The 16893-nt window shown below is 47.1% G+C and overlaps 2 protein-coding genes across 2 annotated transcripts; both read left to right on the top strand.

The window, feature by feature from the left end:
• The first annotated feature begins 4338 nt into the window (after nucleotides 1-4338).
• On the top strand, nucleotides 4339-9071 carry PHOX2B (paired like homeobox 2B). Its single transcript, XM_060655975.3, has 3 exons — nucleotides 4339-4789; nucleotides 5637-5824; nucleotides 6819-9071. The coding sequence occupies exons 1-3, from the start codon at nucleotides 4549-4551 to the stop codon at nucleotides 7332-7334; spliced, it is 945 nt and encodes a 314-aa protein (XP_060511958.1). The 5' UTR covers nucleotides 4339-4548; the 3' UTR covers nucleotides 7335-9071.
• Nucleotides 9072-16415: 7344 nt separating this feature from the next.
• LOC132677633 (thymosin beta-4, Y-chromosomal-like) lies at nucleotides 16416-16568 on the top strand. The gene has a single exon (XM_081795425.1). The coding sequence runs from the start codon at nucleotides 16416-16418 to the stop codon at nucleotides 16548-16550; it is 135 nt and encodes a 44-aa protein (XP_081651551.1). The 3' UTR covers nucleotides 16551-16568.
• The last annotated feature ends 325 nt before the right edge of the window (nucleotides 16569-16893 follow it).

Raw genomic sequence — 16893 nt, 5'->3', positions numbered from 1 at the left:
ATAATTTGGATGCAGTACCAAATAAAGCAATCAAAAAGAAAATTCCTCTGAAACTCTCACTGGTATTTAATATTTTATTCATTCCCATGTTATTGTGCTTCGCCTGCGGTGAAACAGCCTCAAAACAGCCTCCTAGGAGTGAGGCATTAGGAGGCTGACAAGCGTTTTCCCATGAATTGCTACTACAATACAATGGCATTTTGTTTGCTGTTTTGTTTCCTTGTCTTCTAACATTCTTTCTGACTTTCAAGGAAAAAAAGAAGAAGAAAAAGAAACCCTCCTATGAATGGCAAAGAAAAGGAAAGAAAAGTTTCTTTTAAACTTTCAACCTTTTTCATTTGGTACTGGGTAGCATGTAAACATTTTTTTTTTTCTCATGGTATATATGCCGGTAGTTTCTTCCCTTTTTTTTGTGCTTTAAATGGCTTTTTTCTTTCTTTCTTTTACCGCATAGCATTGCCTTTCCATTATTGATTCAGAAAATCGGCAGGGAAAAAAAAAATCAACCGTGTACACATATTAAGAAAGGGAAGTCAGAAGAGGATGGACCAAACCATCCATCTATCCATGTGGTCATTTATCTATCAATCCAGCTCGCTACCCGCCCGCTTCTATTAAAATAAATAGCAGGCACTGTACCCATTGCTGGTTGGCTGAAGTTGTGATCTGGACAAAAGGTCTGTTTGGGAAAAGGATGCTGAAGCTCTAATTCTATTTGTGCCGGTTGAAAATCAGGAGGGGTTTTTCTACACTTCACTTTTATTAGATTATTTCTTATAGATGGTTTCTTTTTTCCTCCCAGACGCGTGGTGGAGGCTGCTGAAGCAGTTGGTCTATAGTTGGAATAATTAAATTAACCATTTGGTACAACTTTTAGGGGAGAGCTCGCGTGTAGAAAGCACAACTCTTAACAAAACAGGGCGCTGGGGCTGGGGCTCCGGTCTGGCCCAGCCCCGCATGCCTTTCATCTTTGGAGCAGAGGCAGGACCCCGGGCCACAAAAGACCCACAGAGGGGACGACCGGCCAGGGACGGTGGGGGTGGGGAGGCCTGGGGTGGGGTGGGGTGGGAAGGGGGACGGTGACACTGAACAAAATAAACCTACAAGGCCTACAAAGGGGAAAATGAAGTCAAGCGCATTTGCTCATCCGACCGTGCGGTCCCCGCGCTGAAAGGTCCCCTGGTACAAAGAGAAGGAGGCGCACAGCACCCCGACCGGGCGAGGCCGGGCGGCAGGGGGCGCCTGGAGAGAGGCCAGGGCAGACCCGGGCACCGGGGAGAGGGCTGGTGCGGTGGGGCGAAGGAGGCGGGGAGTCGAGAGGGTGGGAGCCGCGGAGCACAGGGCGGGGAGAAACCCAGTCCGGGGGCCCAGGGTGCCTCGGGGAGCGCGAGGCAGTGCCCAGCTCGGGCCTCGGCTGGGCCTGCCCCTCACCCCCCACCCTTCTCTGGCACCCCCCACCGGCCTCGCACGCCCCTCGCCCGGGCCCTTTGGCGGAGTCTTAGCACTGCTCCCTGGGCTTCTCCCGTCTCCCCTCTCGGAAGCCTCCAGATCCAGCTCCCCCGACCTGCACACCGCACTCCCCACGCCAACAGCTCCAGCGCTTAGGGACTGCCCTCGTGCACCGACAGAATCCCAAAGTTCTACTTTGTCACTCAAGAGCCACCGTCAATAGCTGTTGATATGAACCCTGCACCTCCGAGCTCCCCTCACACTCCGGGTCTGCGGCCCACCTCCGTCCCAAGGGCTATAGAGACCTCTAGGGACTGTCTGCAGATTAGGACGCAAGGTGTAATTGCCCTGCACTCCGGGCGGGCGCAGAGCCGTGGCTCCCGGAGGATGGAGCTTCTTGGGCAGAGCGCGCGCGCTCTACACCCGGCGGAGACACAACCCCGGGTGCACCAAGGCACAGGCGCCAAGAGAGGTGTAAGCCTGGTAATTGCCAAACACGGGCCTCGGAGCCAAAACGCATCGCCGCCCAGACGCACTGTGTCACTCTCCTGCAGAGAAACGCGCTTAAAATCCACGTGAGCCCGAGGAGGGGGCTTGCTGGGTGCCATCCAGACCTGTCTGTGCTCCCTGCATCCACACCCCCTGAATGCCGGCCTGGGCAAGCGGGGTCGTGTTCGGAAAACCAGGAGGCACCCCCCTCTCCCAAAAGTTCGAGGGATTCTAGAAACTTGGACAATCGCAGCCTTATGCTTGACAACCTATCCTCCACCTCCCTTAAAGGGGGGGTCGTGGTGGTGGTGGTGTAAATAAGGGGGGGGGGATTCCATGTGTAGCGTCCAAAGGGGCACAGCCACCTCCCGGTCCAAATGCAGATCCATATTCATGAGAACGGGATAAATAAAGACAAATCCCCACTGTAATAACACTTGGATTCCCATCCGTCTTTGCTGGCCTTTAGGTTTAGGGGACTGAAGACAGATGTTTGCATCTCTTTTCTCCTCTTGTCTGGTGACCATAAAGAAAAACCATTTAGAGCGTTGCAATTTGTTTCTCGGCGCAGTACAACCTTGTACACATTTATTTTCATTTCACCCCCGTGCACAAAAAAGTGCACACTGGTCACCAAGGGCCCTTCTTTATCAAATACGCATTGTACAACATACAACTGCAATAAAACTATCAGCCCTCCCCATAAAACTATCACCAGGCTGCTCCGCGGGTCCTGCTGCGTGCACTCCCGACATTAGCTTTTCCTCGCGTCCAGAGGATGCGCCATCACCTGAAACCAGCCTGAAACTCACCCAGCAGAGAAGCACGAGGCTGGGGGGCCCGAAGCCCCTGTTTAATCCATTACAGCGTCCGCTGCAGTTTAGTGCGCAATAAAACACGGTGGCAGTGGAGAGCCGGCGCCCATCCACTCCCCAGCACTAGCATCGAATTAAACCACTTAGTTTGGCAAACACTGAACGCCTAAATGCCCCTATAAAGACTTTATGAGTTTGTTACTTTAATTACTGACTTGTTACAGAGCACATAAAGGGGGTAATGAATGCAATAAAACTAATTATCTACACATTTAATTCATATAAAATATCCAGGGTTTGTTTACACCACACGGCGATTCAACTAAGCATTCCTCCTCTTGTCCACCGAGAGGAAGGATTTAATGAAATAGTTTTCCTTATTCTGCTAGAGCCTAACGAACCAAATGAAAATTACCCTCCGCTTAAATCATGGGGCCACCGAGGTCCACAAATCACCCTCGCTTCTTTGTCTGCACCTTGCTGCCAGCACCCAAGAGCCTGAGGAGTTTGGACAAGGAAAGTGCCCGACCTGCAGCCTGGGCATTTAAAGAGCAAAGATTGTGCTCACTGCAGTCAACAAACCTGAAGGGCAAGCAGACAGGAATCTTCTTTTCGAAGCCCCGGGTCTGTGGGGGGCTGTGGGCACCTGAAAAAGTGTAGGTGATAAAAGAGGAGAGTGCCCGAGAGGGATGGAAGAGGAGACACATTTGGGGACACTTCTTGCCCACTTGCCAGCTATGGAGTAATTAAAATCAAAACCGCACAGAACTGCCAAACCAACAAAAATGCAAACCTCACGCTAACGCAGAAAGACCCAGAGCGGACCTCAAAGAAGCCATCGGTTGACAAGCCAGATGTTTCACATTCAAGAGCTTTACTCAGATGTTGTTTTATTTTTTAAACAGCTGTGTAAGCGGAGTCTCTAGAAAAAGCACGTTAAGCAGCGACGAGAAATGCAATTTATAAGATGCTCTCTTTTTTTAAACCCCCTCTACCAGGTGTATTTTAAAGAAATCCGCTTATCCTTCACATAAACCCCCTTGGCCCACTTACTCTATGTTACAGGGCGCCTGAGTCTTGCCAATGTCCCAGTCCTTTATAACATTTCATGCACTTCGGGGGGTAGGCTTGTTGTTAAATTGAGCGTGTAACGCTCTTACAAAACAGGTTTTCTATGACATCAAGGTTTCTTCTCCCTAACCGAGGGGGAGAAAAAAAAAAAAAAAAAAGAGGACGAAGAAGAGGGAAAACACACACACTATCTCAATTTATGCCTAAGGTATATGATCAGTTAAAAAGGCTTAAAAGCTCGGGGAAATTGGATCAGGGAGAATCGTCACCCAACTTTCATTATTTCCAAGTAGTGTGATTGAATTAAAGGGCAGGGAGCTGGTTAGAAGGGAGGATCAGGGGCTCAGTGCGTAATGGTGTGGTATTAAATTCTAATTAGAGATGCAGGAATCAATGATAGGGAGGTTGGACAGCTCAGTTCCCCAGTGCCAGCCCAATAGACGGATGAGTTATTGTCATGTAAAAAGCGCCAGCAATAAGACCAACCGCTTTGCTATTGTCCAAGTGGAAAGAGCCAAGTTTATTATGAGGACTATATGCTCTAGAGACCTCAGACAAGGCATCTCATAGGAGGCTTTTTCATAAAACTAGGCTCTGCTGGTAGTAAGGAGGCCAGTTTGGAGGCAGGCGTTGAGCTGTGCACATCTCCCCACTCCAGCCACCTTCTCCATACCCATCTTTTATTTCATTTTTCCACTTGGCTGAGCCATCCAGAGCCTTTTCAATGTATAAAATGGAATATTCTTACCTCAATTCCTCTGCCTACGAGTCCTGTATGGCTGGGATGGACACCTCGAGCCTGGCTTCAGCCTATGCTGACTTCAGTTCCTGCAGCCAGGCCAGTGGCTTCCAGTATAACCCGATAAGGACCACTTTTGGGGCCACGTCCGGCTGCCCGTCCCTCACGCCGGGATCCTGCAGCCTCGGCACCCTCAGGGACCACCAGAGCAGTCCGTACGCCGCAGGTAAGGACCGCCAGCTTTCTCAGCGGAGGAAGCCGCCTTTCCGCTCGTATATAGGAAGCCTTGATTGCATTTGAAAATGGAAATGTGTTTAGTATTTACCAAACGAAATTTGCTTACACAAATGAAAGAATTTATCACGTTAGAAGCGATTGCAGGGAGGGGTAATTCACTTACAGGGTTACACTATCCTAGTCACACCCGAACCGCCAACAAAATTATCTTAAGCTGCCAAAATGATAGGCATAATTTATTTACTTTGCGATGAGACGTAAAGCTTAGAAAATAATTAAATAACAAAGAGTAAAGCTCATTACTGGCAGTGTCTCTTTTTTTAAGAACCGACAGCGGCTCACACCTCTTTCGCTGGTCATTTTTATGATTATTTCTTAAATTTATTATTATCATTATTTTTTGCAGCACTTTCCCCCAACTTTTGGGCAGGGTCAACTTCTGAGAATTGAAAAGTTCCAACAGTGGGAGTATGGGGTAATTTCTTCCCTGGTTCCCTGATATTCCGACTGATGTTTTTGGACTTTTTTTCCTCTCTCGTCTTTCCTCTTCAAAGCACTATCCCGTGCCCCGGCCCTCAGTCGTCTCCGGCGCGCTGTTTTAACCCACCCAAAAGTGCTCGTGCCAAGAGGGACCCTGCCAAAGCCCGGAGTTTGCCTGTTTCGGTATATAACTAATTTGCACGGTTTTTCTCCGCAGCTCCTCTCAGCCAGTCTCCCGCGCCGGCGTCGGTGGCCGCTCCAGCGCTACCGGATCTTGGAGTCCCCACGTTCCGGCTCCGCGGCCCGTGCGCTCCAGACAGTATCGCTCACACTCTGTCCCCTCTGTTGTCCCCCAGTTCCTTACAAACTCTTCACCGACCACGGCGGCCTCAACGAAAAGCGCAAGCAGCGGCGCATCCGCACCACTTTCACTAGCGCGCAGCTCAAAGAGCTGGAGAGGGTCTTCGCAGAGACGCACTACCCTGACATCTACACCCGGGAGGAGCTGGCTCTGAAGATCGACCTCACCGAGGCGCGAGTCCAGGTATGCGCGCCCGGAAACCGACCCTGCTTCGCCACACCCGGCCCGGTAGGGTACGGAGGCGGGGAGCGGGCGGTGCTCCTGAAGGTTCGGAATACCCGGGCCTCTCCACACGAGGGCCTGGGACTCCAGGGCCGAACAGAGAGGCCAAGTTCCAGAAGGGCTGTGCACGCGAGGAAGGGTTGGGGCGTGCGCTCGTGTTTGTACGTGCACAGCTGCAAAGCGTTTTCCACCTCAGGTAGCCCTGCAGAGACTTTCGGGGTCTTGGGACGTGAATGAGCAGGGCTTTGGGGGACAGGAAATGCCTTGTGGCGGGGGTGCAGACGTTGCCCCCGTATCATACGTGGGTTTCTTGTTTTTGTTTTTCTGCCTCCTAACTCAAGTTCTTTTAACTTGGAACCGTGGAGTATAGGTGTCTTTCCCGGGTAACTATGACTGGGATCACATTTGCAAAGGGGCTGCGACTCCATGAAGGTCATGAACCGCGGCTAACCCTAACCTTTTAGGGACACAGGTGCACTCACGAGCTGGCCAGGCGCCACTCCAGATGAGCCCCATTGTACGCTACCTCGGGCTCAAAGGCCAGGATGGGCGGCGAGCGTCAAACCCAGAGATACCCTCCTTCAAACAATTAGGGTTTAACCTTAGACCTGCGGCCTAGAGTGGTATGGAGAGTTTGGGGTGGCTCAAGAAATTGACTGAGCAAAGGCCGGCCAATACAAAGGCTTCCCTTTCAGGGAATCTCGGCGACAGGGGGCCTTTTAACATCTCCTGCAAGCCGCCTTCTTCCTGGCATGCTCAGGTGACCCTAAGAAAGTTTCTCCGAAGACGCACCCGCGGGGGCGAACTTGGTGGCGGGGTGCGCGCAGGGGTCCCCGTCGCGCGAGGAGTTTAAAACAAACAGATGCGGAACGTGAGCCGTCCTACTCCGCGCTTGGCTTGCGGGTTTCCTGCTTTCTCGTGCTGCTTCACCGCATCTCCTCTCCCCTTGCGCCAGGTGTGGTTCCAGAACCGCCGCGCCAAGTTCCGCAAGCAGGAGCGGGCAGCAGCGGCCGCCGCGGCCGCGGCCAAGAACGGCTCTTCGGGAAAGAAGTCCGATTCGTCCCGGGACGACGAGAGCAAAGAGGCCAAGAGTACCGACCCGGACAGCACTGGGGGCCCCGGCCCCAACCCCAACCCCACTCCCAGCTGCGGGGCGAGTGGCGGCGGCGGCGGCGGGCCCAGCCCGGCAGGAGCCCCGGGGGCTGCGGGGCCCGGGGGCCCGGGAGGTGAACCCGGCAAGGGAGGCGCGGCGGCGGCGGCGGCGGCTGCGGCGGCGGCTGCTGCGGCGGCGGCGGCGGCAGCGGCCGGGGGTCTGGCTGCAGCCGGGGGCCCTGGACAAGGCTGGGCTCCCGGCCCCGGGCCCATCACCTCCATCCCGGATTCTCTCGGGGGCCCTTTCGCCAGTGTCCTATCTTCGCTCCAAAGACCCAACGGTGCCAAAGCCGCCTTAGTGAAGAGCAGTATGTTCTGATCTGCGATCCTGCGGCAGCGGCGGCGGCGGCGGCGGCGGCGGGCGAGCCGGGTCCGGGCGGGCGAGCGGGCGAGCGGGTAGGCCCAAGCCTATTGTCGTTGCTGCTGCCGCGGCTTTTCACCGAGAACCCGAAGTTATCGCGATAAGAATAAAGAGAAAATGGCGCCCCCATTTCAACCCCACTCCTCCCCCTATCGTGAACCCCCAAACAAAACAAAACTCAAAACTTCCCTGGCTTGGCACCTGCCTCGGGGCCGCGCAGACCGGCCAGGGCTCAGCCTGCTGACCGGGGGGGTGTGTGCAGCGCGGCCCGGACTCGGGGGCACTCTCAGGGGGGCTGTGTCTGCGTGTCGGTATATGTCTGTCTCGGGGAATGTGTGTCTGTGGCCCGAGCAGGTGACAGGGAGAGATGGGGGGGGGGGGGGCGCAACCGACTCAGCGACTTGCTTAGGAAAAGAAAAAAGTAAACAATCCCCTCAACTGAAAAAAAAAAAAAAATTAGTAAGGCAGAGATCACTTTAAAAACAAGCAAACAACCCGGAAAGGCTTTTAAATCCAAGGGAAAACAAGTAAGGTGGGGAAGAAGGGAGGCTGAAGCTAGCACCGTCTGAGGGCTCTATCTTGTGAACCCCCAAATTTGCGCCCTCCTGACAGCACAGACTCCCTTGGGGCTCCTCCTCAAGGGAAAGTAAGGGTGCCTTCCAGCCCCCCTTCCCCTCGTGTCCTTGGGTTCGGGTTGCTGAGGCGATGACTCGTGCAGACTGTCCCCGCGGCCAAGGTGACTTCCTCGCTCCCACCTGCCTGTCCCACCTCGCCAACACCATCCTGCCATTAGCGCATCGGAACCCCACACAGTTGCAACTCCCAACCCCGAATCTTTGCAGCCACTCGGCCCTGAAAGATGCCCTATACATGAGATGCCTTTTCATCCGCAAACTCTGCGAACGGTCTCCTATTTCGCAATTCTTCCCTTTTTTTTTTCTTTCCTGTCACACCCCTCCCACCGGCATTTTCTTCTTCCACCAGCTTTTACCGAACTTTTTGGCACTGCTTTGGATTAGAGTCAATTGCAGTCCACGCAACTGGCTGCAGAGAAACCTACCGAGCAAAGAAAGGCGTGCACACAAGTTTGCAGAAGTGTCTCGGTTTGCATTTCTGTTTGATAGGAAATGGACTCACATCCTGTATGGTGGATGGACTGTATATTGATGATTCCATTCTTCAAGCAGATTAGACATCTCTGTTGGAATTTGTTTTTTGTTTTTGTTTTTGTTTTTATTTTAAAAGGCACAAACTATAGATATTAGTTGAATGTTGAGGCTTTAACTTTTTCCGTGTCTTTCTACAACTGTGTTCTGTGACTCAATTGTATCGTGTTAATATCAGTACAGACCGTCTCCTCTACGTGACCGTATAATGTTTTTCTCTTCTTGTAGTCTCTATGGCGTGTCTTTATGGAGTAATAAGGTTCTCACGGGTTCAATTCCTTTGTGTTTAGAGAGACCAAGGTTCAGACAATGGTATATATTTTTGTTATCAGGTGCATGTCTGTCTGATTTCTTTTTTCTTCTTGTTGGACTATGTTTGTGAACATAAGCGTCATAAGTTATGTTTCAGATTTTCAAATTTATTTATATGTGTTATAATGAATGCTTCTATTTAAAAGGGAAATATTTCTACATGTGCATATAGTTTTCCAAGAGTGTACCATTAACTTGATTGTTGATAATAAAAACAAAAAGCAAGTCTAGCAATTGAACTCTTCTGACTTTTCCTTGATTTTTTTTAAAATTTAATTTTAGAAATTATAAGGGAGGACAGAGGAAGAGGAAATTGTACAAAATATCTAGAAGCCACTGTAGCTCGAAACCCAAGCAGACTAGGGAGTCTAAATGCACGCATCCAAATTCAGCCAATATAAAATTTAGTGCTTGGGATAGCAGGCAAGATTCTCTGGTCTGTGTTTATTTGTCTTGCAGTCACCAAACATAAAAGCACAACTAGGGCGTTGATAAAAATGTTCACATGGATGCCTACACTGAGGCCAGGGGACTCAGTGACAGCAAAAGTAGGTTTTGAATACCCAGCTTGGAGAAAGACTCATAAGTGAGGATTCCGTGTGCAGCTGCTTTCAGGACCAAGGGCATCTAGTAAGGTCTGAATGGTAGAGCCTCCTTAAGCCTTGCAGAATGCCAGCACCCGGGAACACCAGAGGGTCTCTGTGTGGGCAAGTGGATCCGGAAGGCCTTGGCCTGAGAACAGCTCTGCAAGGTTGGTGTGTTTGGAGACATAACACTGGCAACAACCGAAATTAGTGAGCACTTGCATGTAGCTATCTGTGCTTTCCATGCGTTATCTCATCTACCCCTCAAAACAACACCACAAAGCAGGTAATATTCCTATACTCATTTTCTTATATTATAAACAGATGAGATGCTAAAGTGACAAAGAAGTTAACTTGCTCTAGAGTCTCTACTGTATGAGTGATGGTGCCAGCCTTTGAACCCAGGAACTCTAATTACAGAGCCTGAACATTAACTACCCCACTGGTCCCCCCAAAGTATGGTCCCTGGACCAGCAGCATCAGCATCATCTGGGAACTTGTTAGATACACAAATTCTTAGACTCCATCCTACATCTACTGAATCAGAAACTCTGGGAGTGCAGCCTGGCAATTTATGTGTTTTAATGAATTCTATAGAGGATATGAGAACCACTGAACAACATTGTAAGAAACCCAAACAGGAAGGTTCCAGAATTGGGACTACCTTGGGAATAGGTGTGTGTGTGTGTGTGTGTGTGTGTGTGTGTGTGTGTTGAGGGGGGAGTGCTGGCAGCTTCAGTGATCCCCTTTTGAAAGGAGGGAATCATCATCACAGCCCCAAAATGGAATCTGCTTCTTCCTTGAACTGTTTGGTTGGTCAACCTTCTTCAAGCAGAAGCCTGTATGGTACTTCTCCAGGCTTTACCAATAGATGACTCAGTTCTCCTCATTTGAGGAGAGTCCATAGTCTGCTTCCTCTGGCCTGAGGATTAGCTGCTGATCTGGCTTGAATTTATCAAAGCTTCTCACCTTAGGCATCCAAATATGGCTTTCAGCAAATCAGGCAGGTTTCCTTTAGAATTTTTAAACATTTGGATTTTATCTAACTTCTAATAGTGTTTCTAAAGGACTTTTAAGTAGTCTAAAAAATCTGTTTTTGGGACACCTGGGTGGCTGAGTCAGTTGAACGTCCGACTTTGGCTCAGGTCACGATCCCGCAGTCTGTGAGTTCAAGCCCCGCATCGCATCAGGCTCTGTGCTGACAGCTCAGAGCCTGGAGCCTGCTTTGGATTCTGTGTCTCCCTCTCTTTCTGCCCCTCCCCCGCTCATGCTCTGTCTCTCTCTCTGTCAAAAATAAATAAACAGGGGCGCCTGGGTGGCTCAGTTGGTTAAGCAGCCGACTTTGGCTCAGGTCATGATCTCGCGGTCCGTGAGTTCGAGCCCCGCGTCGGTCTCTGTGCTGACGGCTTGGAGCCTGGAGCCTGCTTCTGTTTCTGTGTCTCCCTCTCTCTCTGCCCCTCCCCCATTCGAGCTCTGTCTCCCTCTGCCTTTCAAAAATGAATAAATGTTTAAAAATTTAAAAAAATAAACATTCAAAAAAATTTTTTAAATCTTTTTAAATGCTCTATGCAAACTCCCAAGACAATATTCCATAAGAAATGGCATTAATTGTGCTGATCTAAAATGCCAACAATTGCAAGATCCCTTAGACCCCATCCCTTGATTGTAAGTGTAATTTACAAGGTCTAGGAGAGGCAAGAAGTAGGACAGGAATTTATAGAGGAAAAGAACATTCAAAGTCCAGGTAACCCAGTCCTAGGCTTGGCTAGAAGAAAATTAGCCTTCCCTTAGGCATCGAGGGCCACTGTAAGCTGATGGCCAGAACAGTGAGCAGGCATTCTGGACAACTTACGACCAGGAGAAAGAAAGAAAACAAGAAGCAGAAAGAGGAACAAAAGAGAAAGAAGGAAGAGGAAAAACAAATAGCCAAAGTAGAGATTTTAGAAACCTCAGTGAAAGTCCTAGAAATCCTTTCAGATGGGTGCAAACTAGATGAAGATCCCCAAATTCCCTTCTCTTGGCCTTGACTTGCTTGAGCAACTTAGCTCCAGGATAAGGGAAACTCTGGAGATTAATGAGGAATAATACATGCTTCCCATCCCCGTACTGCCTTGGCTTCCCAACGGATTGCATTTTTAGTGTCTGGAAGCACCCAGCTTCAGTATTTTAAATATTAACTTCTTTTTTAATTTGGGTCACCTCTGCCTCTCTTACTGGTCAACGAGGCAAACTATTAGGAGGCAAGTTTATGATCAAATGCAAAATAATGCCCTTGTAATATGATGGAGCCTAGTGGCAGGACACTGTGTCTCTTGAGTTGTGTCATTTCCTTGGAGCCCTGCACAGTGTGAACAAGCTCACTTCCACTTTTCCTCTCCTAAAGAATTTGCATTTTGGCTCATCAAGGCATCCTTTTTCCTGGCAACTGCGGGACCACATGTGACTTCACAAAAGCTGCATGAGCTGATGCCAGATGGCCACCTCTAAGCCAAGTCTCCTTCAAGATGGCTGAGTACAGAGAACCAGAGAGTGGTTTCTGAGGACAGCAGGTAACCAAGCAAATAGTAGCTGTCTACAACTCACCCAGTTGCTTCTCTCTGGCCATACCACATCCTTAGAAATACAGCCTGTGACTAGATTGAGATGATCCTCAATTCAGGGAAAAGATCCACATGACTTTGGACTGCAAGTAACTTAATCCCTTTGAGCCTGATGCATCAACTATAAATGTGAATAATAATACAGACTTTGTAGGGTTGTTGGTGGAATGAAATAAAATGTACAAGCAGCCAGCATAGCAGGAAGTTTTCAGCAAATGTCAGATATGATGATGATGATGATGATGACGAAGAAACTTCTAGATCCTTTCTTGTTCTCTCTAGCCCAGGCTTCAGAAGGTTAAAAAGAGCCCTCAATTGTCACTGAAGTCAGTGGCCCAGGAACACAGAGTGTGAAGAATATGCAAAGCTTTGCTAAGGGTAACAGTCACAGCCAAGGGCTGACAAAATAACTACTAATATTTACTGAGTGCTCATTATATGCTAGACATTTTTTTTTAAGTAGGTTTCGTGCCCTGCACAGAACCCAATGTGGAGCCCAACTCAAGCTTGAACTCACCACCCTGAGATCAAGACCTGAGCTAAGATCAAGAGTCAGATGCTTAATTGACTGAGCCACCCAGACACCCCTATGCCAGGCATTTTTAAGCTTACAAGTTTTAAAGCATTTAGTCCTCACAACTGCCCCCTGGAAAAAATACTGTTCCCACTTTTTTCTTAGGAGGAAACTGGGGTTATTCCTCTTAGGAGGCATAGAGGGGTTAGGTAACATGGACAGGATCACACAGCAGGAAGCCAACCTCATCTGGTTTGTCTCTACAACCCATGTTCTTTACAGTCTCTGCAAGAGGAAGAATTCATTTCAGCCCACAAAATCATACCTTTCCAGACCCGGGAAGAGATCTCATTTTGCAAAAAGACTCAGAAAGGGAAGTGAAAGTTAGAAAGGGCAACAGGAGGAGTGGTGTTGGGATAAGTATCCCAGCCAGGTTCGAAATGAAGTTCAAGGCCTGAAAGGGGGCAGGCTTTGGGATCCCCAGGAGGAGGGAGAATGTTCTCTGCAAGGCAGCGTATTTATAGCTCATGGTATCTTTCTGGTAAGTGAATAAGACAAGGAGGAGGCAGAGGTATGGAACACAAAAGGAAAAAAGACAGTTATGTCTATGAAGAATGGAACATCGGCCAGTGGATCAGAATGGATGTCAAGAGTAGATGTCAACCTCTAGGCTTATTTATCCCTGACATGACAGATAGGTGGCACAAATGGGAAAAGCCCACCTGAATCCTTAATTTTCCAGCCTTGATTCTAGAGTGAGTATTCATAAAATTACATGCATAAATAATGACTGAATGCCTCCACCCAGTGGTACCTCCATATTGGAAAACAACGACCTGCTACTTCCCTAGGCCAGTAGGCAGGATTATCCGCAAACAGCCTATAACCATGTCCCTAGCACCACAGTAGACATTTTGGATCGTGTTAGTCTTGGTTTTTTAGACTTTTTAGTAATCTCTACCTGAAACTGAGCAATTTTGTTCATGATCAATGTGGGCCACAAAGCCACATTTTGTTAGTACCTGTGACTGTCACCAATGGAAGTCATAGATATTTTTATTTCACGTTGGAGCTTTTGAAACTATCTCAATGTATCATTTATATTCCCCATTAATTTGAAATCATGGTAATTACTAGACTAGCCACTATATCTTGTTATTTAATATATTAATAAAGAAACACATATATGACTATATTACAAATTATGGAAGTAGCCCAAGTGTCCATCGATAGATGAATGGATAAAGAAGCTGTGATATATATATATATATATATATATATATATATATATATATGCACACACACACAATGGAGTATTATTGAGAATGAAATCTCAATATTGCCATTTGCAATGACATAGATAGAGCTAGAGAGTATAATGCTAAGCAAAATAAGTCAGAGAAAGACAAGTATTATATAATTTTACTCATATGTGGAATTTAAGAAACAAAACAAACAAGCAAAGGGGAAAAAGAGAGAGACAAACTAAGAAACGCACTCTAAACTACAGAGAACCAACTGATGGTTATCAGAGGGGAGGTAGGTGGGGGGATGGGCAAAATAGGTGATGGGGATTAAGGAGTGCACTTGCTGTGATGAGCACTGGGTGATGTATGGAAGCGTTGAATCACTATATTGTACCCCTGAAACTAATATAACACTGTATGTTTACTGTACTGGAATTAAAACAAAAAATTAATACATAAGAAAATTAAAACATTTTTGATGATTTTATTTTAATTGGTTTCTTTTGCAATCTTATGCATTTTAGTTTTTGCGTTTAAAAATGTTACCTTGAGAAGAGTGCATAGACATAACCAGGTTGCCAAGGGGTCTATGGCACATAAAAAAGGTGACAGCTCCTGGTTATTTGATGAGAGCAGGTGTCGACCCCCCCCCCCCCCCCCCCCCCCCCCGTCCTCCGCCCCCCATGTGGTGAAGCTCTGACTTTCAGAACCTTTATTAGGACCAGAGCTTGTGATCCATTTGCTCTACAGGTGGAAGAAGTCTTAGAAAAGTTTTAAAGCCAACAATACTTCTTCAGATAAAAAATAGAATAAAACAACCCCAAAAGCTGAACAAAGAAAGTTCTAGGATTTTAAAGATCACTGGCTGACTGGAGGAGACAGTGGAGAAGAGGCGGTGATTCCAAGGTTTCAGTGGGACTTGAATGCCCGCCTACTATTTACTGAGTGTGTGCACAAGCCAAGCACTGTGCTGAGTGCACCCCAGAGCAGCCCTCTGTGATGAAGGAGATGCATTCCTTCTTTTACACTATTGAAATCAAAAGCTATTGAATCACTTGTCCAAGCCACATCGCTAATGGTGAAGTCAGGACTCAACCCAAACCCAGCCTCTAAAACAATATGCTAAAAAGTTTAAAAAAAGAGAGAGAGAGGTGGGGGGGTGGGGGGAGGAATTCTTCATTTGCCTAGCTGTCATTCACTTTATTTTTTGTCTGAACCTGAAGCTATTTGGTTTGTTAAAATACCCCAAGGCCAAGTGATTGAGCAATGATGTTACTTTAGCCATGTGTTTTATGTCAAAGACCTCCCTCTGGGGAAAGTCAGACATCAAGGGGGAAGTAAAGCCTTCTTACCTGGACATAATTTCATTAGGGAACCAAATGGATGACTGTTTGCTATTTGCTATCCAATGATTTAAGCAGTGATTTCCAGAACAGGAAGAGCCTGGGTGTAAAACTTAATTTCTTTAAGGTCCCAGTGGCATGGCCACCTGAGGCAAAAGTAGAGTGTAAACTTGGTTTGTCTGAGTCATAAGATATTGTGCTATAGTCCTTTCTATGTGTTAGATACTCTGCTAGCTCTTTTGCATTTGTGATATATTATAGGTTTTCAAAACTCCTGAGGTAGATAATTCTCATTTTATAGATTAAAAAAAAATACAAGTAACAGAAAGGCTGAGCAACTTATTTAAGATCCTAGAGCTGGTAAGTGCTCCAAACCCCTGTCCCTTTGATCCCCAAACCTTATTCTCTAAGGGTTCTTATTCTCAGAGTCCAGAGGAGTGGCTGAGGTAACAGTCTAGAGCCAGGCACTGCCCTTAGCCCACAGCTCACTCCCTAGGCCAATGTCGAAAAGGGTAGAAAGGGTGATGGAAATGTTCTGGAATTTGATCATGGTGATGGCTACCCAACTTTGTGAATATACTAAAACCTCTTGAACTGTATACTTAAAAAGGGTGAAATAATTTTATGATATGTGAATCATATCTCAAAATTTTTTAATGAATAAATTTGACATTTAACATTGTTCAAGTTTAAAGTACTTGGATACTTTTATATATTGTAATATTATTGCTGATGTAGTGATATTTATTACATTACTAAGAGTAATAATTGTAGTACAATATTATTGTCTTTGTTCATTATACTGTGCATTAGATCTCTATGGCTTATTTAGTACTCATTATTTAGACTTATTTAATACTTATTCTATCACTCTTATTCCCCCAATCCTCATCCCCTGGTAACCATCAGTTTACTCTGTTTTTTATAGGTTTAACGTTTTTAGATTCCACATATAAGTGATATCATATAGTACTTGTTTTTTTCTGTCTGATTTATCTCACTTAACATAATGTGCCTAAGGTCCATCCATGTGGCACACATGAAAGAATATCCTCCTTTCTCATGGCTGAATAATATTTCATTGTGTATATGTACCACATTAAAAAAAATCAATTTGGGTTGTTTCCATATCTTGGCTATTGGGAATAATGCTGCAATAAACAAGGGAGTGCAAATGTCTGGTCAGAGTCTTGGTTTTAGGCACTCATTGGCCTAAAACTGCACAGACCAGGCTCTGCTCACTGGCGCATCTGGCTCTGCTTCCTCTGCAACCATGTCTGACAATCTCAGTGTGCCTGAGATTGAGAAACTCAAGAAGTCGAAATTGAAGAAGACAGAAAGACAAGAGAAAAATCCACTGTCTTCAAAAGAAATGATTGAACAGGAGAAGCAAGCAGGTGAGTTGTAATGAGGGGTGTGCCATCAGCATGCACTGTATATTTCACAAGCATTGCCTTCTTTTAGCTGTTTAACTTTGTAAAATGCAAACAGATCAGATCAAATTTACGTGACTGAGCTGCCCCTTTTCACTTCAAAGAATCGGGAACTACTGACAATGAAGGCTACTCCAGCCTCTCCCATCTGCCTGTTTAGCTGGCAGGGAAGGAAAAGAACTTGCGTGTTGGGGAAGGAAGAAGCTGGGTGTGATTGACAGAGAAATCTAGAGTAAAAACTAAGCCAATTCAAGGTGGCCTGCAGGCTGTAAAATGCAGTTTAATCAGAATGGCATTTCTTTGTTCAAATGATTTTAA

The sequence above is a fragment of the Panthera onca genome, chromosome B1, assembly GCF_046562875.1.
Source record: "Panthera onca isolate mPanOnc1 chromosome B1, mPanOnc1 haplotype 2, whole genome shotgun sequence".
NCBI classification, from domain to species: domain Eukaryota; kingdom Metazoa; phylum Chordata; class Mammalia; order Carnivora; family Felidae; genus Panthera; species Panthera onca.
Note: the sequence above shows the minus strand (reverse complement) of the source record. Positions and strands in the feature narration are given on the sequence as shown.

Excerpts from the sequence above, each read along its gene's own strand:
- LOC132677633 (XM_081795425.1), top strand. The coding sequence starts at position 16,416 with ATGTCTGACAATCTCAGTGTGCCTGAGATTGAGAAACTCAAGAAGTCG.
- PHOX2B (XM_060655975.3), top strand. The coding sequence starts at position 4,549 with ATGTATAAAATGGAATATTCTTACCTCAATTCCTCTGCCTACGAGTCC. Across the intron at positions 4,790-5,636 it reads GAGCAGTCCGTACGCCGCAG|TTCCTTACAAACTCTTCACC; the intron begins GTAAGGACCGCC and ends GTTGTCCCCCAG. Across the intron at positions 5,825-6,818 it reads TCACCGAGGCGCGAGTCCAG|GTGTGGTTCCAGAACCGCCG; the intron begins GTATGCGCGCCC and ends CCCTTGCGCCAG.